This window comes from Mastigoproctus giganteus, chromosome 6, assembly GCF_048544385.1.
Source record: "Mastigoproctus giganteus isolate SK-2022 chromosome 6, ASM4854438v1, whole genome shotgun sequence".
Taxonomy (NCBI): Eukaryota; Metazoa; Arthropoda; class Arachnida; order Uropygi; family Thelyphonidae; genus Mastigoproctus; species Mastigoproctus giganteus.
In genome coordinates this window covers 48,602,611-48,627,576 of record NC_143580.1, presented here as the reverse complement: position 1 = coordinate 48,627,576, position 24,966 = coordinate 48,602,611, and the positions used below count along the sequence as shown (strand labels likewise).

At 37.7% G+C, this 24,966-nt stretch overlaps 1 protein-coding gene across 6 annotated transcripts in view; it reads right to left on the bottom strand.

Moving 5' to 3' along the window:
* LOC150084231 (peripheral plasma membrane protein CASK-like) overlaps positions 1 to 24,966 on the bottom strand; it is a 1,403,586-nt gene that overhangs the window by 972,550 nt on the left and 406,070 nt on the right. For all 6 annotated transcript variants that reach the window (XM_090375948.1, XM_090375952.1, XM_090375953.1 and 3 more), the window contains one exon: positions 11,010 to 11,112. In XM_090375948.1, the coding sequence (XP_090232074.1) occupies positions 11,010 to 11,112 (103 nt within the window). The remainder of the gene's footprint in view (positions 1 to 11,009; positions 11,113 to 24,966) is intronic.

Genomic DNA, 24,966 nt, shown 5'->3' with positions numbered 1-24,966 from the left:
GTAAGAATGGCATGGATATTTAGGATACTCGCTGAATCATGTCACAAGAGAAGGAATAAAATTCACAATGAATGTGAGATTTCAAAGAAACCGGGTTATGGCTGTCATATTATGCTGTATTCACTCTTACATTCCTAGAATGGTCTACACAATTCTGGACTCACGACATTCCATTCTTCTAACACTATAATGCTGCATTATCCAGCAGGAAGAATAATTCATAGAATGATACAATGCAGCCTGAATGGATGTGCATGGTTGGAAACCATTTTCAAATAACCCGTGGCACTCAAGTATTGTTCCACTGGTATAATGGAAGGAGACAGCGAGGGATGTAAGCAAACCCTTAGGCATAATTATCACAGCATCCTTAGATTCACGGGAGATCCCCATTGACTGGAGATGTGCAAAAGTAGCTCGAATTCACAAAGGTGAATTGGAGATACTTTTGGATATACCTAATACTTTTGGATTTGGATACTTTTAGATATACACAAATACTTTTGGATTTGTGTCACCCTTTGGTTCAAAGGGTGACACAAATAATTATAGACCTGTTAGTTTCACTTCTATTTAAGGGGAAATAATGGAGTCACTGGTTAAAGAAGCATTGCAGGATCATCTAGACAAGAATATTTGCTGATGCTATCAAGGCAATGTTAGGTGGGTTGGAAAACTGCTAGCTTGGGGGATTCACAGATTAATAGATTAACAATAGCTGCAGGCAGAGGTAGAAGTGATTCTTGCACTGCTTCTATTGGAATGGCACCAGACCAGAAAGCAAGTTGCTAGGGATTTCAGGAACTGCTGAGAGTCACGAAACAAGTAAACACATGGGCTGTGTTAGATTTTTTTTTTTTTTTTTTTTTTTATGAAAACCCCAAACACAAGAGGTATTAGAACCTATAGTACTTAGTATTGTGCTTGGGATGGAGGTTGAGAAGACGAAAGAAGATATTTGTTGACATTAGACTTGAACTTCTGTAGACTATAATTTTCAGGAAATACGTATGAAGGAAGGTTGTTCCAGAAAATGGCAGTTGAAAGAATAAACGAAGAAGAGGAAAAGTTGGTTCTGTAAATTTGAAGTTGGACAGTAAATGGATGTTGGCTGGTGGCGGCACGTGTTTGGACTGTTTTGAAAGAGAGAGTGGGAATTATAGAAGCCGATTCAGAAGAACAGTACACATGGAAGTATCTGTAGAAAAGACATGCAGCAGAAACAGTACCTCTATGAGACAGTGAGTGGAGAGATGAGTCATTAATTAACCTAACTGCCCACTTCTGAATGGAATTTATAAGTCTGAGAGAGATTTTGGGGCACCGCCCGAGATGTGGGAACAATATTCCATGGTAGGGTGAATTTGCGATTTGCACAGAGTGAACAGCTGTTTGGAAGAAAAGTAACGCCGAGAGCGAAAGAGAAAACCAAGTTATTTAGATGCAGAGGAAGCAATATTTCTAATGTGCTTGTGCCAAGAGAGACTAGAAGTCAGGGTAAGCCCCAAAAGAGATATATCATCATGCTTAAAAATCGGAGTGTCACAAAAGATAAGCATAGGAGCAGAAGAATTCTTTTTGAAAGATATAAGACAACACTCAGTTTTAGAAGGATTGAAATCAACTAAGTTGTCTTTGCCCCACTGGAGAATTAACTGGAGATCGGCATTTAAGGAATTGGTAGCAGATATTCGAGAAGTTGAAGCTGTGATTGGGCAGGGCAAGGTTTCTCAAAACGGAAAGTGGAATGCAATGTGCTATCATCGGCAAAACTATGGATATGATTTCCAATCAATGGAAGAAGGTCATTAATATACAAGAGGAAAAGAGTGGGGGAAAGAACTGAACCTTGGGGACACGTGCTATAGTGGAAAAGTTAGAAGACAGAGAGCCATCTACCATCACCCTCAGTGAGCGATCAGAGAGAAAACTGGATAACCAATTACCAAAAACAGTTGGCAAACCATAAGATGGAAGCTTGTTTAGAAGATCTTTATGTCAAACATGATCAAAAACCTTTGAGATGTCAAGAGCAACTGCTTGCATTTCACCAAACTTTTCCATTGAATTTGTCCATAGATGCGTAACATAAGCCAGAATATCACCAGTGGATCGACACTGACAGACTAAGAGTGACTAAGAGTAAAAACAGGTGCACATATACTTGCATACACTAATTTTAGGAGTATAGTAAATAAATTTGATGAATTTGAAGCACTGGTCAAGACTTCAAAACGAATATCGTTTGGATATCAGATACATGGTGTCACACAGATATAAGGAATGCAGAATTGAAATTTGGGGAGTACAATGTGTACAGAAAAGATAGACAGGATAGGAGGGAAAGAGGCGTTATGCTGTTAGTTAAAAAACACAAAATCTAAGGAAGTGTATCCAGTTGACATAGATGGCCAGAGCTATGTTGAGTCAATGTGGTGTGACATAAGCACTGGGAAAGCAAAAAAAAAATGAAGGTAGGAGTTTGTTTTAGGCCTAATGACTCTGATGAGTACAATGAACAATTATACAGAGAAATAGAGTAGGCCAGAAAATCAGAATGTCTTATAATGGGAGATTTTAACTTCCCAGATAGTAACTGGAACTTGTGAGCTGGTTACTCACACACTAGCAAAGCATTTGTGGATTTATTGGATGATTGTTTTCTAAAGCAGCATGTTAGAGAGGCAACCAGAGGGAGTAACACTCTTGATCTGATTATCAGCAATGATTATTCATGTATTAGGAATTCACAGATAAAGGAGCCAATAGGTGGCAGTGATCACAGCATACTGATGTGGAATTTATTTAAAGATGTAACTACCATCAGGGGTAAAAGGAAGTGTTTTTAATTTTGTAAAGGTGACTACAGTGGTCTCAGAGATTTTTTAAATTCTATACAGTGGTGTCAACTGATGATGTTACCAACAGCAAATTCTAGGCTTTTTGTTCCAACTAAGAATTACTGTTCTAGATTTAGGCCCAAATCAAGGGCAAATGAGCTAATGAGACTTGTGGCAAATAATAAAAATGCATAGGATGCATATAAATTATCAGGTGACACAGAAACCTATGTTAGATACAAGTTAGTCTATAAATCAAGTCATAAAGGAGGTCAAGCAAGCGAAGGCTGATTATGAGATATCTTTGGCAAAGAATGCAAAGAAAAACAGCAACGACTTCTTTACTTATATAAACTCTAAAAGGAAGGGGATGAATCAGATCAGTTCACTTGATATCAATGGTTTGACTGTAGTTGATCATTCTCAGATAACTGCCAAATTAAATGAGTATTTTGCATCTACATTCACTCATGAGGAGTTATTCAAGGACAAGAAGGGCTGATGTTTATCAAACTCTAACAGGGAGTTAAATTATTTTGTAATAACTGAGAGTAAAGTGGAGGAGAAATTATTGAAGTTAAACATAAGAACGGCACCTGGGGTGGATTGGATCTATCCAGTTATATTAAAGGAGGCAGCAAAGGAAGTAAGCAAACCCTTAGCCATAATTATGAGAGCATCCTTGGACTTAGGGGAAGTTCCCATGGACTGGATATGTGCCAATGCATCTCCAATTCAGAAAGGGGAATCAAAGGGTGACACAAGTAAACTTACAGACTTGTTAAGCTGACTTTTGTTCCAGGGAAAATAAGGGAGTCCCTAGTTAAAGAAGCATTGCAGAATCATGACACTGCATGGGTTTGTTAAGGGGAAGTCTTGTCTGACCAGTTTGATTGGATACTATGATGTGGGCTATCTACTGCATTCTGGATCATCTTCACTCCTTTCAATGAAACAGAAGGAGAGTTAGCCCTGTTTGGAAGAAATGAAGTGAACAGTAAGAGACAAAGGTGAAGCTCACCGAACAAAACTTTTGACCTATTGTTTATTAGTTTTTGTCCTCTGAGATGACTTATGGCTCTAATATTACACGGGCATTCCAAGTAGGTAGGTGGAATACACAGAGAAATAATGACTTTTTTATAAATTACACTTTTCTACGTAAACTTTTAAAATTTTTTTTAAAATAAGAATATACAGTGCTATACCAATAAGCATGTTATGATCAATCTGAACATAACACATTTGTCTGAATTGTACCTTTAAAAAGGTTACAAAATGCTATTTTAATACATTCATTATTGATTAAAATCAATAATTGACAAATTTTATTAGAAAAATTGGATGGAGTTTTTGTCTTCTTTATGCTCATAGTGCTTTAGATCATACAAATTTAGATTTGAAAAGTCTATAGTCTCAAAACAGGAACCACCAACTTTTGTGCAAACAGTGGCTCCAGATTGTTTTATCAAATTTATGGAATATATCTGGTTCGGGAAGGCAGTTGCAGGTGGGAGATAATATTCAACCCCCCCCAGCTTGAAATGTTATCCATGAAATACTGAAATTGACTGAGATGTCATTACTTGACACATCTCAATCACATTCAGAAAACTGCTCCATTTCTGATAGGTGATCTAGAGGTTGTTGTAGCATATACACAAAATTTGATCTCACTTGTTTTATGAGTAACACAGAATGGGAACACATACTTTCACAGAATAACAAAAGGAAATTAGCAAAATTATACTACATCTGCACTTAAAAATGTTTACTTTCGCTAACTGCAGACATGTGAGAATTATATTTTCGCTGTGCACAAAGCAATATAATCTTAAAACTACATTTTTTAAAGGTACAATTCATACAAATTTGTTATTTTCAAATTGACCACAGCCATGACTATAGGTAAGACAAAGTATGTTTTTTATTATTTAAAAAAAGAAAACAAGTATGTGTAGAAAAATGGAATTTAGAAAAAGTTATGATTCCTCCACATATATTAGAAAATTATAATTTTTATTTTAAAAGTTACATAACTTAAAAACAGTCAGATGTTGCAGTTCTACTATTAAGCCTACTTTAACATATGAAGAGGAGAACAGGAAAAGAAACAAAGGAATTAATTAAAACTTAGAATCTACAGGAACAAGATTTTACGAAAAATAAACAGAACTAACAGATGGAATCAAGAGCAAGGCAATATAATGCAGAAATATAAAAAAATTTGACACAACAAACATCCAGTCAAAGATAAGTGAAGCAAATTTAAGATATTACATTCAAGTAGAATAGATGGGAGAAAAGATAATACTTAAACAAATATTGGAAATAAAAAATGAATAGTAGTAGATCTAGAAGCTGGTCAAAAGGAAGGTGTATCAATGGTGCCAAGCAAGCAAGGATTAAAAAAAAAGGGGCCTTTTCTCGGCCAGGGATAAAGATCTAACAAGAAATAAGACAGCATGGATGAAAATAGTGAATGGAAAGCTGAACATCCAGAAGCAATGATCTGTACTATCATAATGAACTGTACACTCTGGGGAAAAAAATTTGAATGATGATGGTTGCTAATGGACCCTAAAATTCTGTGAACAATCCACAGACCCTACAATACTTACAACATTCTGATTATGAAATGATCAAATTATCTTAATTAGCATTAGTTGAGGCATATGATGCAAGGAAGCAAGCTTACACAGCAACAGCCAAAAAAAAAAAAAAAAAAAAAAAAAAACTTTCCATTTCACCCATTCAGTCACTCCAAATGTTTGTCTAATTCAGCCTTAACTTTATTTAAGCTATCAACTTCCACAACAACAGATGGAAATCTGTTCCAGCGATCAACTACCCGCTGACTAAAGGTAAACTTCCACACATCTATTCTACAAGTGTCTTTCCTCAATTTTAATCTATGCCCCCTCAGATTCTTAATCTAAGCAAGCAGAAGAATCCCATCAGCATTGAGCTTGCTCAAACCATTCAAGGCCTCATACACCTCAATCAGATCACCTCGCAGGTGCTTAGTCTCCAGACACTACAACTTGCACAACTTAAGCCTTTCTTGGTAAAAGGGGCCCTTCGCACTCCTCACCAATCTTGTTGCCCTTCTCTCTACTTGCTCAAGCAAATCTGCATCCTTCCTAAAATTTGGCCTCCAGACATGTATGCAGTACTCAAGGTGTGGCCTGACCATTGCCTTACACAAGGGGATAATCACCTCCTTATCCCTACTAGAAAAATTCCTGTACATCATTGACAAGACACCATGAGCTACTCTTGCAGACAGTCTGCACTGCTCGGAAAACTTCATAACTGACTGCACAATTACCCCCAAGTCCTTTTTGTTCTCTACCACTCTCAGTGTAATACCACACAGCTGATACGTTACTCTGGGGTTACTGCTACCCATATGCAGCACTTTGCATTTGTCAATGTTAAACTTCAGTTGCCACCTCTCAGCCCATCTGTCTAACTTTTCTAGATCCTGTTGCAGTAGCATACCATCTTTACTGTCATTAGCAACCCTGCCAACCTTTGTACCATAACTTAAAAACTTGAACATTAAGCCTGACATACCTTCATCGATATCATTTGATACACACAACAACAATGGGCCCAGCACCGAACCCTGGGGAATCTGCTAATAACGTTAGTCCATGTAGAGTAGTGTAAATTTGTTACCACTCTCTGCCGTCTCCCACTCAACCATCCCTTTATCCATTGCAGTAAATTGCCCTTAATGTCATACTACTCCAATCTGTAGAGCAGTCTTCAGTGTGTAACAGTATCAAAAACCTTACTGAAATCCAAGTACATGATATCAAAATTATTTTTTCATCCAATGAATTCTGAAGATTTACCAAAAAACAGTAAGAAAGCAAGATTTAATAACTAAAAAAAGAAGATAGCAAACAAAGTGGTGGGGTTCAAGTAGTATTAAAGTAGCAGTAATCAATGTTCCAGTTTTCTGTATATTATGCTTGCTACTAAGGCAATATCTAGTGAAATCTCTACAACTGTAAAGATTTTAGATTGCTAGAGATCAGGAAGATATCTGAAACTTTCTTTCATCAAAGAATTGGGTTGGATTATGACAGATAGGCTACATTTTTGTAAAATGCATCATTACATAATTTTTGTAAGCAGCATAAACCTATGTTAATTTTTCAAGATGAAAAATCTGGGTTATAACTCCACTAGCGGGGTATTTAAATTAAACAGTGTTCCTTTCATCACTGAGAAAAATAAATTTTGAGAGAGAGAGAGAGAGAGACCTTTCTTCATAAGTGCACCCTCTTGTTCCCTGTTCCCTCTCACTAATCTTGTTGCTCTTCTTTCAACAGATCCACTCCTTCCGCAAATGAAGTTTCCAGACCTGTATGCAGTACACAAGATGTAACCTAAGTATTGTGGTATACAACGGGGTAATCACTTCCTTATCTCTCTACTGGCAAAATTCATGTTACCATTGACAAACCCACCATAAGCTGTCCTTCAAGCCTGTCTGTACTGCTCAGAGAACTTCATATCTGACTGCGCAATTATCCCCAATTCTTTTTCATTCTCCACTACCCTGAGCATGGTACCACACAGCTATTATGTTAATCTGGGATTACTGATACCCACTAATCTTCATACTGTCATTAATCTTCATATCATCTGCAAACTTAGACATCAGGCCTGTTAATGCCTTCATCAATCTCTCTCTCTCTTCTTCTTCTACTCAACGATCCCTTTATCCACAAGAGCAGCTTGCCCTTAATGTCACACTGCTGCAATAAAAACAAAATAAAAACAAAATAAAAATAATTTTTGAAATCTAAGTATATGATGTTAAAATTAATTTTTCATCCAATTTCTTTGTTACTGTTTCACAGTATCTAATCTGGCTAGTTAGACAAGACTGCCCCTTAGCATATCCATTACTTCTTTAACCAGTGACTCCATTATTTTCCCCCTGGAACAACAGAAGTGAAGCTAACAGGTGTGTAATTACTCATGTCACTCTTTGATCCCCTTTTGTGAATTGGGGATACACTTGCATATCTCCAGTCCACAAGGACCTCTATTAATCCAAGGATGCTTTCATAAATATGTTTAAAGATTTGATTACTTCTTCTGCTGCCTCCATAATATAATTGGATATATCCAGTGCACCCCAGATGCCTTTATTAGGTTTAGCTTCAACAATTTCTCTTCCACTTTCCTCTCAGTTATAAAAAAAAAATCACATTTTATGTACTTCTAGAATCCCCATCCCTAAAAATTGCATCACATTTGAATATAGATGCAAAATATATTCAGTTTGTCAGCAACCTGAGAAGGATCATGAAGAATTAAACTATCCATATCTAGCGGACCAATGTAATTATTTTTCCTTCTAGTGTTTATATAAGTAAAGAAGTCTTTGCTGCTTGTCTTTGCATTCTTTATTAGAGGCTTCTTGTAACTTCCCTTAGCTAGCTTAGCATCCTTTGTGACTTTATTGCAGACTATTTTATATCTACTGCAGCCTTCTTTATCATCTGATAATTTACATGCATCCCATGCATTTTCTTCTATGCCACAAATCTCATCAGAACATCTCAATCCATAGAATATATGGTTATTTCATATCTCTCATAATATAGCATCTCAACCTGTAATATATTTAAATTTGAATAAATTTTGATTTTCTAGCCTAAAAAAAAAAAAAAAAAAAAATTATTTGCCTTTTCTATAAAACTGCCGTTTTTCAAAGATAAAAATTTCAGTACCATCCTTGAATTTTAATACAAAAGGTGGGATATGTCAGCAAGAAACCACACTAATGATTACTACAACGGCGATACAGAAGTTACTTGAATGTTCAAAATATTTGTCATCAGCAGCATGCAAGCCTGAAAAACATGGTTTCCCAAATAGCCTGACATATGGAGAGGGTGCACATGTTAGCTTCAATTTTGTATGATTCCTGTTGTATCATTACCCACAAACCCTCCAGAGTTTGTGGTTTCTTAGAATTTCCATGGGTATCCCCATGCAAAAAAGTCTAGAACAGTAAGAGGTATGGAGACAGGATATGAACACAGCTGTTAAAGTAAAAATGTGGGAGGTACACCATCATCCTTCGGAAAGTGCACTAATTAAATTTTATCCAGAAACATGTTTCTTATTAAATAGAATGAATCATCCATCCCTTAAAAATTAAAAATAACTCTGCAGTATCATTACATCTATCAGGTTGAAATATCTCACAAGATGAGAGTCCCATCCACACTGATCCCAGCAGGTTTAGGTGTGGAGTACAGCTGACCAGGTGCCTCCGTAGCCAGGTGGGGAGGAGCAGCAGTGCGTAGCACACGCTTCTTGATTAGACCAGGGTTCGAGCCCGTGACCACCAAATACGGAGAATGCGGAAAGGTCAGGGAATGACCACCGCATATCCCCGGAGCAATATGGCCTTAGTTGCTAATGTTCCTAAAAACCAAATAACAAACAAACAAACAGCTGACCAAATTAACAAAGTTGTATTAATTCAAATAACAATTTAATCTGAACAACACTCTTTATGGCCATATGATTACATTCTGAAAATCACTTGATGGCTTCGAACCTAATTATCTGAAACATTGTTTTTTGACTTCTTTGGTGATCAGTCATATGCACTTCTAATGGCTTGGACGTTTTCAACACACTCCTTGGCATTCTTCTCCTCCACAGCTTTACTTATTAATGTTATAAACAGTTCCATATTCTTCAAAATTATCTCAGAGGTGGTTTACTGCTGGATGCAGTAATGCCTTTATCCCACGTGTTCCCATTAGCACACCCAGGGTCCTGAGCTGGATATCATCATTCTTCTTTTTCTTGGTGATTCCTTTCTACTTCTCTCTCTCTCTCAAAAAAAAAATTTGATGAATTACCCTGAGAGAGAGAGAGAGAGAGATCTCTCTCTCTCAGGGTAATTCATCAAATTTTTTTTTTTTTTTTTTTTCTGTCTGGTGCAGCATAAGCTTCAGGCTTCCTTGTACCATATGGCTAATAATAATAACAATATGTGCTGAATCTCTTAACATTTTCATACTTCAAGTATACCAGTTCAGAATGCACCCTCCTCTCTTTTTGACCCAGAAAGTTCATTGACATTGACTCAATATATTACAGATATCATGGAAAGAAGTGATTAATATCCATAATAGATTATTTTTATTTCTATTATTAATTTCAAATATAAATTTTAAAAAAAAATACAGAAATAAATTAATGTAGCATAACATGGCATACTATTTGAAACTATTACAATCATGAGCAAGTCTGAATTGTCAACATAACTCAAAGATAATTTTAGAAACATACAATATATAAATAATGAGTGAACCATGGGGAAGTACTCCAGGACTTTGATATATTTTCACTATAGTGAAATTTTCATGAAAATGGTATTTGTTATAATGGGATTTTATTGTATTGAAAAAGGTTATTGCTTGAAATGTATCTCAGTAACAAATATATTATTTTTTAAAATTATTATTTTATTAATTGTATTAATAGTATTTCATTATTTTACTGAATAATAAAATAATTACTCTAGCTTTCTAGATTTAACAGGTTTTTTGGCTTCCACTATTAAAATACTAAAGATTGAAACACAACAAAAGGGGTCATTTTCTTTATCTGAGAATAAGCAGCCAGTACAATGGGTTGTCTCTACCTCATCATATATCATAAATCAAAAATCACATGGTATAATAGTGTTTAATTTCTTTAATTATTCTTTAAGATTAACATGAATATATCATCCCCTTCCAACTTATTAACTTCAAATATCATCAAAATTTGACAGACAGTGGTGTCTGTCTGTTGACAAATTTTCTTGTCAACCCAGTGTTCTGCTGACCAAATGTTATAACCCCCTTGTCCTCAAATGTTAGTTTATTATTCTCCTTAATAAACGAGTCACCAGTTAATTTGCAATACAATATAAATTTATTAAAAATCAAAAGTGTTTATTTTAGCTTTAAAATTAACAATTTATCCAAATTGGTAATTCTCTACAAATATGGCTATTTAAAGTATTTATACATAGCTTGCACCATATAGCATAGAGGAAATAAATAGGCCAATAATTATATATAAAAAAAAAAATTTCACAATAAATTAATCAAAAGTAAATTTCGAACCCACCTGCTGATGTTACATCATCATCTAATCCCAATTCTGAAATACCACTTGGATCACTATAAAAGTTATTCCATTTAGGGCTTGAAACAGCTGCCAGAACTGCACCCTATTTTTAAAAAAGCATTCAGATTAAATGATATAGAAGCTCCATAACTTTTTAAATTTATCAGAAAAGCTTGAAATATTCTGGTTACTATAAGAAATTCCTAAACTGATTATTTTTTCTCATTTTTATAGGGTAGTTCTAATTAACCAGCATTGTTCTCAGAGTGTATAAATGGAATATGGCTAACTGAACAAAACCTAAAACTGCGAATGGGCAATAGTTATACAACACAAAAAGAAATTATATGAAAAAATATTTGTTCTGTAATGTGCCACCAGGAAGCAAATGGCACTGTACACAGTGTAGAAATAAGCACTAATCAACAGGTTTAATCAGACTGCAAACAGTACCATGACAAATATTAATGTTTGTGAAACTATTCATGCTATTACAACAATACAAACGATACAAATAAGCTGAAACGGTAAACAACATCTTCAAATTCATAACATTTATGTACACCAAATGATGTGTATAGCCAGCACAACTTTCAGTTAATTTTGTGTGCTATATGACTAGGAAAACTAAAATGAGAGTAGAAGTCTGCTAGAGGCCAAATGATTATGATGACTATTATAATGTGGGGGACTAGAACTTTCAAGACAATGACTGGAACTTGTGATTTTGCCATTCGAACATCTGTTTTCAATCCACTTGTTGGGCAAGATTTTGTAGCTCCGGCAAATGCAAAGTTTCTATTTATTCATATTCAGCCATTTTATTGACTTCATTGTTAAATTAAATTATTTTCTATAAGTATCTTTATAGTCCTAGTCAAGCTGCTTGTTAGGTGGCAGTGTTAGGTGGGTCGGTAAACTGCCAGCTTGGTGGGATTCACCAAAGCTAAAAGATTAACAGTAGCCGCAGGCAGAGACGAAAGCAATTCTTGCACTGTTTCTATTGTAATGAGGAGCAGCTTAGAGAGCAAGCTTCTGGGGATTTCAAAAGCTGCTGGGAATCATCATGGTAACTAAGAGTAAGAACAGGTGCATGTATATTTGCATGTATGCTTATGATAGAAGTATAGTAGATAAATTTGAGGAATTTGTAGTGCTGATCAAGGCATCAAAGGTATACATTGTTGGAATATCAGAGACATGGTGTCACACAGATATAAGCAGTGCAGAACAATTCCAGTGCAGAATTGGAATTTGGGGAGTACAATGTATACAAAAAAGGATAGACAGGGTAGGAAAGAAGGAGTTATGCTGTTAGTTAAGAAACATATAAAATCTAAGGAAATGCATCCAGTTGCCATGGGTGTACAGTGCAATGTTCAGTCATTTTGGTGTGACAAACACTGGAAAAGGCAAAATGAGAGTAGGAGTATGTTATAGGCCTAAAGACTGTGATGAGTACAGCAAATAATTATGCAGAGAAATAGAGTGGGCCAGTAAATCAGAATGTCTTGTAATTGGGGATTTTAACTTTTCAGATATTGACCAGAACTTGTGGGTTGGTCACTCGCATGCTAGCAAGAGGATTTATTGGAGGATTGTTTTATACTGCAACTAGAGGAAGTAATACTCTTGATCTGATTATCAGCAGTGATAATCATGCATTAGGAATTTGCAGATAAAGGAACCACTAGTTGACAATGATCACAGTTTACTGATGTCGGATTTACTTAAAGATATAACTGCCATCAAGGATAAAGAGAAGGGTTTTCGTTTTTGTAAAGGTGACTACAGTGGTCTCAGGCAGTTTTTTAATTCTATACAGTGGGATCAACTGATGATGTTAAAAACAGTAAATTCTAAATGGGAACCCTTCAAGGAATTAATCTTGGAAGCTACTAGGCTTTTCATACCAACTAAGAAATACTGTTCAAGAGGGGCTCACATATAGTCAGTACGCACACCCAAGGTCTGGAGCTGAATATCATCATTCTTCTCTTTCTTGATGATTCCTTTCTACTTACTTTCTCTCTCAATGGGTGGTTTTTTTTGGTTTTTTTTTTTTGGTTTTTTTTTTTGGTCGGTACAGCATAAGCTTCAGGCTTTCTTGCACCATATGGATTATAATAAGAATAATAATAATAATAATAAATGGATGCCAGATGAACTAATGAAGCTCGTAGCAGAGAAGAAATATGCATGGGATGCATATAAATTATCAGGTGACAGAGAAGCCTATGGCAAATATAAACCAGTCTGTAATCAAGTCACAAAGGAGGTTAGGCAAGCGAAGGCTGATTACGAGAAATCCTTGGAAAGGATGCAAAGGAAAACAACAAAGACTTCTTTACTTATGTAAACTCTAAAAGGAAGGGGATGAATCAGATTGGTCCACTTGATGTTGGTGGTTCGATTGTTAGCATTAGCATTAGTAGAGGCATATGATGCAAGAAAGCAAGCTTATGCAGCATCAGCCAAAAAAATAAAAAATAAATAAAAAATAAAAAACCACTCCCATTTCACCCCTCCATTAATTCGAAATACCTGTCCAGCTGAGCCTTAAATTTATTTAGGCTATCAACTTCCACAACAAGGGATGGAAGTGTGTTCCACAAACCAACTACCCGCTGGCTAAAGGAAAATTTCCGCACATTTATCCTACATCTGTCTTTCCTCAATCTGAATTATGCCCTCGCAGGTGATTATTCTGAGCAAAAGGAAGAATCCCATCGGCATTGAGCATGCTCAAACCATTTGAGGCTTTATACACCTCTATCAGATCACCTCGCTGGTGCCTAGTCTCCAGACACTGTAATTTGCAAAACTTAAGCCTTTCTTCGTAAGAGCAACCCTTTGTTCCATTCACTAATCTTGTTGCCCTTCTCTGTACTCGTTCCAGCAGCTCTACATCCTTCTTGAAATGAGGCCTCCAGACCTGTATACAGTACTCTAGGTGTGGCCTGACCATCGCCTTATACAATGGAATAATCACCTCCTTATCCCTGCTGGAAAAATTCCTGTATATCATTGACAATACTCCATGAGCTACTCTTGCAGCCCGTCTGCACTGCTCAGAGAACTTCATATCTGCCTGCACAACCACCCCCAAGTCCCTTTCATTCTCTACCACTGTCAGTGTTGTACCACAGAGTTGATACGTTGCTCTGGGGTTGCTGTTTCCCATGTGTAGTACTTTACATTTGTCAATGTTAAACTTCATTTGCCACCTCTCAGCCCATCTGCTCAACCTTTCCAGATCCTGTTGCAGCAGCATAGTGTCAGTAGTGTCCTTGACAACCCTGCCAACCTTTGTATCGTCTGCAAACTTGGACATTAATCCCGATATACCATCATCAATATCATTTATAAATACAGAAAACAATAATGGACCCAACACTGAGCCCTGAGGGACTCCACTAATAACATCAGTCCACGATGAGCAGTGTCCATTGATTACCACTCTCTGTCTTCTCCCCCTCAACCACCCCTTTATCCATAGCAGTAATTTGCCTCCAATGTCACACTGCTCCAATTTGTGTAGCAGTCTTCCATGTGCAACAGTATCAAAAGCCTTTCTAAGATCCAAGTATATAATATCAAAGTTATTCCCTGCATCCAGTTCTTTTGTGACTGCATCATAGTATCCAATCAAGTTGGTCAGGCAAGACTTCCCCTTAACAAAACCATGCTGTGTCTGAGCTATAACTGAAGTCTTGTCTAAATGATCCTGCAGTGCTTCTTTAACCAGTGCCTCCATTAATTTTCCTGGAACAGAAGTTAAGCTCACAGGTCTATAATTACTTGTGTCAGCCTTTGATCCTCCTTTGTGAATTGGGGTCACATTTGCACATTTCCAGTCTATGAGTATCTCCCCTGAGTCCAAGGAAGCTCTCATAATTATGGCTAAGGGTTTGCTTACTTCCTTTGCTGCCTCCTTTAATATAACTGGATAGATCCCATCCACCCCGGGTGCCTTTCTTGTGTTTATCTTCAACAGTTTCTCCTCCACTTTACTCCCAGTTATTTCAAGATTCTGTAACTTACTGCTAGAGTTGAATACACCTCTGGCATTCCCCTCGCTGAATAACTCCTCATGTGTGAATGTCGATGCAAAATATTCATTTAGTTTGTTAGCTACCTGAGCAGGATCATCAACACTTGACCCATCAATATCAAGAGGACCAATCTGATTCATCCCTCTCCTTCTAGAGTTTACATAAGTAAAGAACTCTTTGCTGTTTTTCTTTGCATCCCTTGCCAAGGATTTCTCGTAATCTGCCTTCGCCTGCCTAACTTCCTTTGTAACTTGGTTGCATATCAACTTGTATCTATCATAGGCTTCTGTGTCATGTGTTAATTTGTAAGTATCCCATGCATTTTTCTTCTCTGCCATATGCCTCATTAGTTCATCTGACATCCATTTTGGCCTAAACCTTGAACAATATTTCTTAGTTGGTATGTAAAGCCTAGTAGCTTCCAAGATAAGTTCTTTGAATGCTTCCCATTTTGAATTTGCTGTTGGTAACATCATCAGTTGGTCCCACTGTATAGAATTTAAATACTGTCTCAGTCCATCGTAGTCGCCTTTACGGAAGCAATAACCCTTCCCTTTACCCCTAATGGTAGTTACCTCTTTGAGTAAATCCCACTTCAGCACACTGTGATCACTGCCACCTAGTGGTTCATTTATCTGCAGATTCTTAATGCATGAAGAATCACTGCTGATAATCAAATCAAGAGTATTGCTCCCTCTAGTTGCCTCCCGAACATGCTGATGTAGAAAACAATCATCCAATAAATCCACAAAAGCCCTGCTAGTGTGTGAGTATCCAGCCCCCAAATTCCAGTCAATATCTGGGAAATTAAAATCTCCCATTATAAGACACTCTGATTTACTGGCCCATTCTATTTCCCTGTATAGTTCCTTATTATACTCATCAGAGTCATTAGGCCTATAGCACACTCCTACTCTCAATTTTGATCTCCCAATGTTTATGTCACACCAAACTGACTCCACACTGCACTGTCCAGCGATGTCGACTGGCTTCACTTCCTTGGTTTTTATGTGTTTCTTAACTAATAGCATAACACCTCCCCCCTTCCTATCCTGTCTATCCTTTCTGTAGACGTTGTACTCACCAAATTGCAGTTCCGCATCCCTTATATCTGTGTGACACCACGTCTCTGATATCCCATCAATATCTGCCTTCGATGTTTTGAGCAATACCTCAAATTCATCAAATTTATTTACTAAACTCCTAGCATTGGTGTACACGCAAGTATACCTGCACCTGTTTCTATTCTTAGCTACCCTAACACAACCCATGTGTTTACTTGTACCACAATGGCTCCCAGCAGTCTCTGAAATACCATGCATCTTGTTTTTCAGGCTTCTGCTCATTCTAATAGAAGCAGTGCAAGAATCTCTTTCACCTCTGCCAGTGGCTACTGTCAATCTATTGGTCTTTGTCTCCCCCCAAGCTAGCAGTTTTCCGACCCACCTAACACTGCCTCGATAGCATCAGCAAATATTCTTGCACCCTTTCTATTTAAATGTATCCCATCCCTGTAGAAGCAATCTCTCCTGTTAACAAGTACAGTCCAGGCTGAAAAAAATTCTACCCCTTGAGCCTTGCACAATCTTTCCAGGGCCGAATTGATCGACAAGGCTCTCATCATATACTCCCTCCTATCGTGTCTGGGCAGAATTGCAGACACTTTCAAATTCAACCCTAATTCTCGGCTTTTGTTCAACAGTGACCTGTACTTGTTAAGTAATTCTGCCGGTCTCCTACTCTTAATATTATTAGTGCCAACGTGTACAACTATATCACCTTTTGTGCCCTTAAAAGATGATATTCGCTCTACAACGTCATCAACCTTTGCCCCTGGCAGACATACCCTGGTCCTGTTCCACCTATCTTTTTTACAAAGCATGTTCCCCGTTTCCCTGACAATAGAGTCACCAACAACTACTAGTTCCTTCGGGACCAGCGCATTCTGCCTTGGGGGTTGTCTCTGTGTCACGCGATGCCCAAGTGCAAGCTCTGGCGTTGATGTGGGCAGCTGAGAGCTTGATGGGCCCCTCAATTTAGTTTCTTCGAGGGCATCCACCCTGTCCTTCAAGCTCTCATATAGGCCCAAAAGAACGCCGAGTTGTTGCCTGATATCGATACACTCCTTGCATCGCGCACACACAAAGACATCCCCCTTGGCAGTATCATGTCCCGTACCCGATTGCTCTGCAAACATCAAGCAAACAGTGCATTTTATAAGGCTGTGAGTCAGAGGACAACTGCCCCCCTCAGTTCTGCTCTGAGCCACAGCACTTCCATTAGCTTGAGCCTTTTGCTTTGCTGCTCTGGTCTGAGTCATGATTCTATTAATTTATTAATTAATTATGTTATGTTATTAATTATATTACGTTTGTAATCTAAGTCGTTATATGTATTTATTTAAACGTACAATTTAACTGCTAACGAAGTTCAACTAACGCTATCTAGTACGGTATATAACCTACGGTATATCTAGTACGGTATCACAATGGCGGGAAAGTTAATAACGGTAGCGGTAGTTACGAACACGTGGAAACCCTTACCGATACTTTTACAAGGCCGAGTAAAGAATAAATACACCAAATTAATCAAAAAATCACAAAATAATGTTATACTACTAAATTTAAATCAAAAGTTTTAGAAAAATAATAATTTCAAATCAATAAATAAGAAAAATCCACTTAGCGGCTTGGAACACGACCGTCACTAGTAGCCTCGTCAGCAGATAGCTGACAAACTCAATAAGTGTTTTCCATTTACATTCACATATCAGGAATTCTGTAAGGAATGGAAGGACAGATGTTTACTAAACTCTAACAGGGAGCTAATTGATTTTGTAATAACGAAGAGTGAAGTGGTGGTGTAATTATTGAAGTTAAACATAAAAAAGGTGCCTAGAGCAGATGGAATCTATCTAGTTATATTGAAGGAGGAAACGAGGGAAGTAAGCAAACCTTTAGCTATAATTATGGGAACATCCTTAGATTCAAGGGAGGTCCCCATAGACTGGAGATGTACAAATGTATCCACAATTCACAAAGGGAGTTCAAAGAGTGATGCAAATAATTATAGACCTGTTAGTTTAACTTCTGTTCCTGGGAAAATAATGGAGTCACTAGTTAAAGAAGTGATGTAGAATCACCTAAACAAGACTGCAGTAATAGTTCAGACACAGCATGCATTTGTTAAGGGGAAGTCTTGTCTGATCAATTTGATTGGATACTACGATGTCGTCACAAAGGAACTGGATGCAATAAATAATTTTGATATCATATACTTGAATTTCAGGAAAGCTTTTAATACTGCTGCACATGAAAGAATGCTCCAATTTGTATAAATTGGAGGTATGGCATTAAGGGCATGTTTCTGCAATGGATGAAGGGATGGTTGAGTGGGAGAGGGCAGAGAGTGGTGATAAATGGACATTACTCTATGTGGACTAATGTTATTAGTGGCGTCCCCAGGGGTTTGGTGCTGGGTCCATTGTTGTTTTTTATATTTATTAATGATATCAATGAAGGTATATTGGGCTGAATGTCCAAGTTTGCAGATGATACAAAGGCTGGCAGGGCTATTAATGATAGTAAAGATGGTATGCTACTGCAACAGGATCTAGGAAACTTAGGCAGATGGGCTGAGAAGTGGCAACTGAAGTTTAATATTGACAAATGCAAAATACTGTATATGGACTGCAGTAACCCAAGAGAAATGTACCAACTGTGTGGTACTACACTCAGGGAAATGGATAATGAAAAAGACCTGGGGGTAATTATGCAGTCAGATATGAAGTCCTCTGAGTAGTGCAGATGGGCTGCCAGAGCAGGTCATGGAGTTTTGCCAATGATATATAGGAATTTTGCTATTAGAGACAAGGAGGTGATTATACCTTTGTATAAGGCAATGCTGAACGAGTACAGAGAAGGGCAACAAGATTTCTGAGAGGAACAAAGGGGGTCTCTTACCAAGAGAGGCTTAAATTTTGTAAGTTGCAGGATCTGGAGACTAGGTTTGTTTGTTTGTTATTTGGTTTTTAGGAGCATTAGCAACTAAGGCCATATTGCTCCAGGATATGTGGTGGTCATTCCCTGAACTTTCCACATCCTCCATATTTGGTGGTGACGGGCTCGAACCCCGGTATAATCAAGAAGCGTGTGCTACACACTGCTGCTTCCCACCTGGCTACGGAGGCGCCCTGGAGACTAGGCACCTGCGAGTTGATCTCATTGAGGTGTACAAGGTCTTGAATGGTTTGAGCAAGCTCAATGCTGATGGGATACTTCTGCTTGCTCAGATTAAGAACCTGAGGGGGCATAGATTCAAATTGAGGAAAGACAGTTGTACAATAGATGTGTGGAAGTTTGCCTTTAGCCAGCAGGTAGCTGATTGCTGGAACAGGCTTCCACCTGTTGTTGTGGAAGCTGATAGCTTAAATTTATTAAGGATCGGATGGGTGAAATGGGAAGCGTTTTTTTTTTTTTGGCTGAAGCTCTATAAGCTTGCTTTCTTGCATCATATGCCTAAACTAATGCTAAACAACATGGGATGAGTTTGCATGCTCTATTATGGCAGCATAATTTATGAGTAGCAATTTTATCCTGAGATGCAATGGTTACTCATCTGCTTCCACACAAACTTTGAATGGCAAAAGTTTAGAAGGTACCAAATGATATCTGTAAGACACAATGATGGGCTGGGTTGAGCCAATCAAGGGCATTTTTCCCAATCAAGTCATATAAAGACACCATAGTCCATCTGAGATTTGACAAGGGAACATTACAAGTGAAACATGGTGTACTGATTAATGCCTCACATCATGGTTAAGATTACCATTTTTATTTGAAAGCAACCTTGAAATTTATATGTATTTCTGAAAATTTATCTGATTTTCAAGAGGTTAGGCCTAATAAACAGACAATTTCAGAGAGTATTACAAGATGAGTTTTGTTCGTGGTGTAATTTGAATTTTTTTACAATAAAATATGCAGAACAGTTTTATATTCAGAGAAGTGGCAACCACAGCTCTATTTTATTAATTGAACACTGAAGCTGTCATTCAATATAGCTTGTTTTGGGGGTGAAATGAGGTGGTAAGGTCATCAGTATATAGATATGTTTCAATAATAGGAGGAATGTTCCATGTCATTGACTTCTGATGGTATAGAGTGTGACAATAAAGACTAAGCCTTGTAGGAGGTCTTTCTGTGTGAAATACTGAGAAACAGAATTTTGATAACAGAAAAGCAAATGTCCTCATCAGCCAAATACGTGAAGATCTCAAAGAACACCAAAATGGCATGTGCATACCTGCCAACTCTTCCAATTTAGTCAGAAATCTTCCAATAATCATCTGTATCTTTCAATTTTATGAAAAGTTTAGTCTGATTCCAATTTTTAGCCTAGATTTCATTAATTTTCAAATTAAAAGACTTCCCCCCTCCCCCCAATTACAGATATACCAAATTCAATGACATATACTTAAAAGGTTACGTTAGGTATTTCTGCTTATTTTCAGCCTACATAGAGCAACTAGCTGTTTTTGTGTGTTTGCAATATTAAGTAAATATAAATAGATTTGATCTCGTATAATCATATGTTTTGATAGATCTGTTTTCATATTTGATTTTCATCATAAAAATTTAACTTTATTATTATTATTATTATTATTATTATTTGGGGAGGGACGAAAAAATTTTCATAAATTAGGATTGAAATTGAAATTATCTGCAATTCTGAAAAGACATGATAGGAAGAAGTACATGATGAGATCCTTGTTGATCAATTCATCCCTGGATAGAGTTTTTACAAGGATGGCATATACATAAATATAAGGGTTGCAAGGCTGAGTTAGGTGGGTTGAAAAACTGTTAAATGTGGGAAATACACAAACTAACAGATTAACAGCAGCTGCAAGCCTCTGCTTGCACTGCTTCTATTGGAACATGTAACAGCCTAGAAAGTAAGGAATTGGGAATTTCGATACCTACTTAGGAGGCCCTCATGGAACAAGAAAATATATGAACTGTGTTAGGGTTACCAAAAGTAAAAACAGGTGCATGTATACTTGTGTGCAGTAATTCTAGGAGCATAGGAAATAAATTTGATAAATTTGGATTACTGATCAAGCCATCAAATGTAGATACTGTGCAGATAGTATTAGCCACATAGTGCAAAGAAGCCACAGCTTTTGCAGCACTGGCCACAAAAAAAAAAAAAAAAAATTATGTGCTTCCCTCCTCACATAACTACAAATCTGACCTTTGAATACCTTCAACCTCTGGTAGAAAATGCAGTCATCACCAGATTTTATGACCTCTACCCTAATATTTTGTTAAATCTCTACAACAAGTGCCTCTTGGAAGACATATTTCCCAATTTTCGGAAGCAGGCACTGCTTAAAATTATTCAAAAACTGGGAAAACCTAATACCAACCCAAGAGAATACCGCCCAATCTCTCTGTTAGCCAACCTGGGAAAGCTGTTTGAAAGAATGATTGGTCCCAGAATCCAAACTATCCTAAATTCATAAAAATTTTTATCCAACTCGCAGTATGGCTTCAAGAAAGGATCCTCCACGGAAGATGCCATAGCAGCCCTTGTAAAACACTGAACACATTCCACAGCAGTCTATGAGATGGCCATCTTTGTGGATTTTGAGGGTGTCTTTGATACAATTGATGGGAGAGTTCCTTCAGGTCCCTTAGACTGGCAAACTGCAATTAATATCTTTACAAAGTCATAAGATCCTACTTCAGTAACAGATCAATTCAGGTCACTGCCCAACACCTGTCATATTCAAAATTTATAAACAGAGGTTGCCCACAGGGGTCAGTGCTAGGACCATTCCTTTGGAACTCCATACTTGACCAGTGGCTGACCAGAAGCTTTAACAACTGCGTAAATTTCGCCTATGCAGACGACTTGGTTATTTGCATTGCAGGAAGATCCAGGAGAACCCTTGAGGACCGTGCAAAGATTGTCCTAGATGACCTGGTAAATTGGACCCTCACAAATAAATTAACAAACCCAAAAACAAAGCTAATGATCTTCAAAAACAGGTTGGATTACAGTAGACCCCCTAAGGTGCTTATTCACGGGAAGCAAATTCCATATGTTGCACAAACTTAACATCTTGGCATAATATTGGACGACAGGCTCAGTTTCCAACCACACGTGAACAGTTTAGCAAACAAAACCAAAGCCTTCACTGCAGCCATCATCAGGATCTCCCGTTCGGACTGGGGACTCACCAAAAGAACCCTATCTCTCTGCTATAAAGCTGTGTTCTTGCCAATTGCCTCCTATGCTGCTGGGGTCTGGTTCCATAAGGTCACTAACAGTAAAATCCGGGCCGAACTCCTTTCCATGCAAAGAACTATGCTGCTTGCGACACACCGAGTAACAAGAACAACATCAACTAATTCACTGCAGGTTCTATCTGGGGCCCTACCCCTGGACCTATATATAGCTTATAGAGGTTTCATCTACAAATGCAAAAAAGGCCTACCAACCTCACTCCTTGGAACAGACTGCAATCCTGCTACAAATATCAAACAGGAAAAAATAAACCTATAGAATAAACTCCTCTTGCTTTGGCAGGTTAGATGGGATGAAAGTCCCACTGGAGAGGTCACCAAACTTTTTATCCCGGATGTCACCTTTGCCATGAATAAGCCACATTGTAATTGGTTCTACCCATCCATGAGCACATTCTACATCCTAACAGGTCATGGCGCTCTTAAAGCGAAACTGTTCCAATTCTGACTGGCGACAAATCCTCATTGCTCCTGTGGGGAAGAGGAATCCTGGAACCACATCCTATTGTCCTGTCCCAAATAAGAAGAACAACGGACAACACTTAAAAATAAGGTTCAGAATATCTCAGATATCGTTGTTGTTGTTGTTATTTGGTTTTTAGGAGCATTAGCAACTAAGGCCATATTGCTCCGGAATATGCAGTTGTCATTCCCTGACCTTTCCGCATCCTCCATATTTGGTGGTGACGGGCTCGAACCCTGGTCTAATCAAGAAGCGTGTGCTACACACTGCTGCTCCTTCCCACCTGGCTACGGAGGCACCATCTCAGAAGTCAATCTTAAAAACTTAATTGAAAATGAGACTAACTTTCAAGCCATTCAAATCTTCACCAACGACGTCTTCAGCAGAAGAATACAGATGCTTCACCACACTGGATAATTCAACACGCTCTTGCTGAGCTGTTCCCTGTGTCACCTACCAGTCATCCTGGACTTGAATTCTTTTGATCTCTGAGGTTGTTCAGAGATGTCAACCACTGGTGTTTTTATTTTTATTTTTTATTATATTTATTTATTATTATTAATTTATATATTTTATTTATTATTTTATTTTTATTATTATTATTTTTTATTTTTATTTTTTTTTTATTATCCCCCCCCCCACTGCTGGTACACAGGACTGGGCATCCTAAGTATGGCATTGCTGGCATCTACTGGTATTGCACTACCTCCAGTGGATGCAGGATGATTTTAGTGCACTACCGAAGCGCAGACAGTTGATTATGTCTGGCTCCACCTGCCTTGGGACAGCATCGGGCAGCAGTTGATCAGGTGTTGGCTGCTCACATTTCAGGCCCTGATTATACAGATTCTGTAGTCAAGATAGAGATAATTTGCGGAGATGGACCCAGATCCTGGAGCAGCTACAAACAGGCCAAATACATTCATTTCTTTTACTTGAGTCTTGAGAGTTTTGTTTTGTTTTACAATTTTGTAAGAGAAGCTCCACTTTCTGCTGGTGTTTCTTACACAGGTTCAAATGATTGTAAATAGAGAGTGTCATGTATTTTTGTATTTATGTAAATAAATATAAAAAAAAAAAAAGCCTCCAACCTCTCAACTACCTGCAGAGGTAACTTGTTCCAGTAATCAACAACTCATTGATTAAAAGAAAACTTCAGGCAATCTGGTCTAAACTGTAATTTGAATTTATGGGCCCTAGTTCTGAAATTCTTTAAATGAAAATTCTGCCTTCATTCATTTTACCCAGCTCTCTCACAGCCTTATAAACCTCAATCAGACCCGCTCTAAGGTGCCTGGTTGCCAAGCTCAGTAGCCCACATAACTGATGTCTTTTTTTGTACAGTTCGCTTTTGCTAATCTCACCATGTGAATTTCTCTTCTTTGAATTCATTCAAGAACTCAATGTCTTTTTTTCAGATAAGGTTTCCCCACTTAGACACAGTATTCCAAATGCAGTCTTACATATACCCTGTACAGTGGAATTATGACCTTTCTATCTCTACAGGATATTGTTCAATAAATCATCAATAGGACATGGGCTTTCCCGTCCCCCATTACACTGCTCAGAAAACTTCATATCTGCCAATATCATAACTCTCAGATCCATTTACTGTTCTTAACTCAACCCCACGAAGTGTGCAAGGCTCAAGGGGTAGAATTTTTTTCAGCCTGGACTGTACTTGTTAACAGGAGAGATTGCTTCTACAGGGATGGGATACACTTAAATAGAAAGGGTGCAAGAATATTTGCTGATGCTATCGAGGCAGTGTTAGGTGGGTCGGAAAACTGCTAGCTTGGGGGGATACAAAGATGAATAGATTAACAGTAGCCACTGGCAGAGGTCAAAGAGATTCTTGCACTGCTTCTATTGGAATGAGCAGAAGCCTGAAAAACAAGATTCAGGATATTTCAGAGACTGCTGAGAGTCATTGCGGTACAAGTAAACACATGGGTCGTGTTAGGGTAGCTAAGAATAGAAAAAGGTGCATGTATACTTGCGCGTACACCAATGCTAGGAGTTTAGTAAATAAATTTGATGAATTTGAGATATTGCTCAAAACATCAAAGGCAGATATTGTTGGGATATCAGAGACGGTGTCACACAGATATAAGGAATGCAGAACT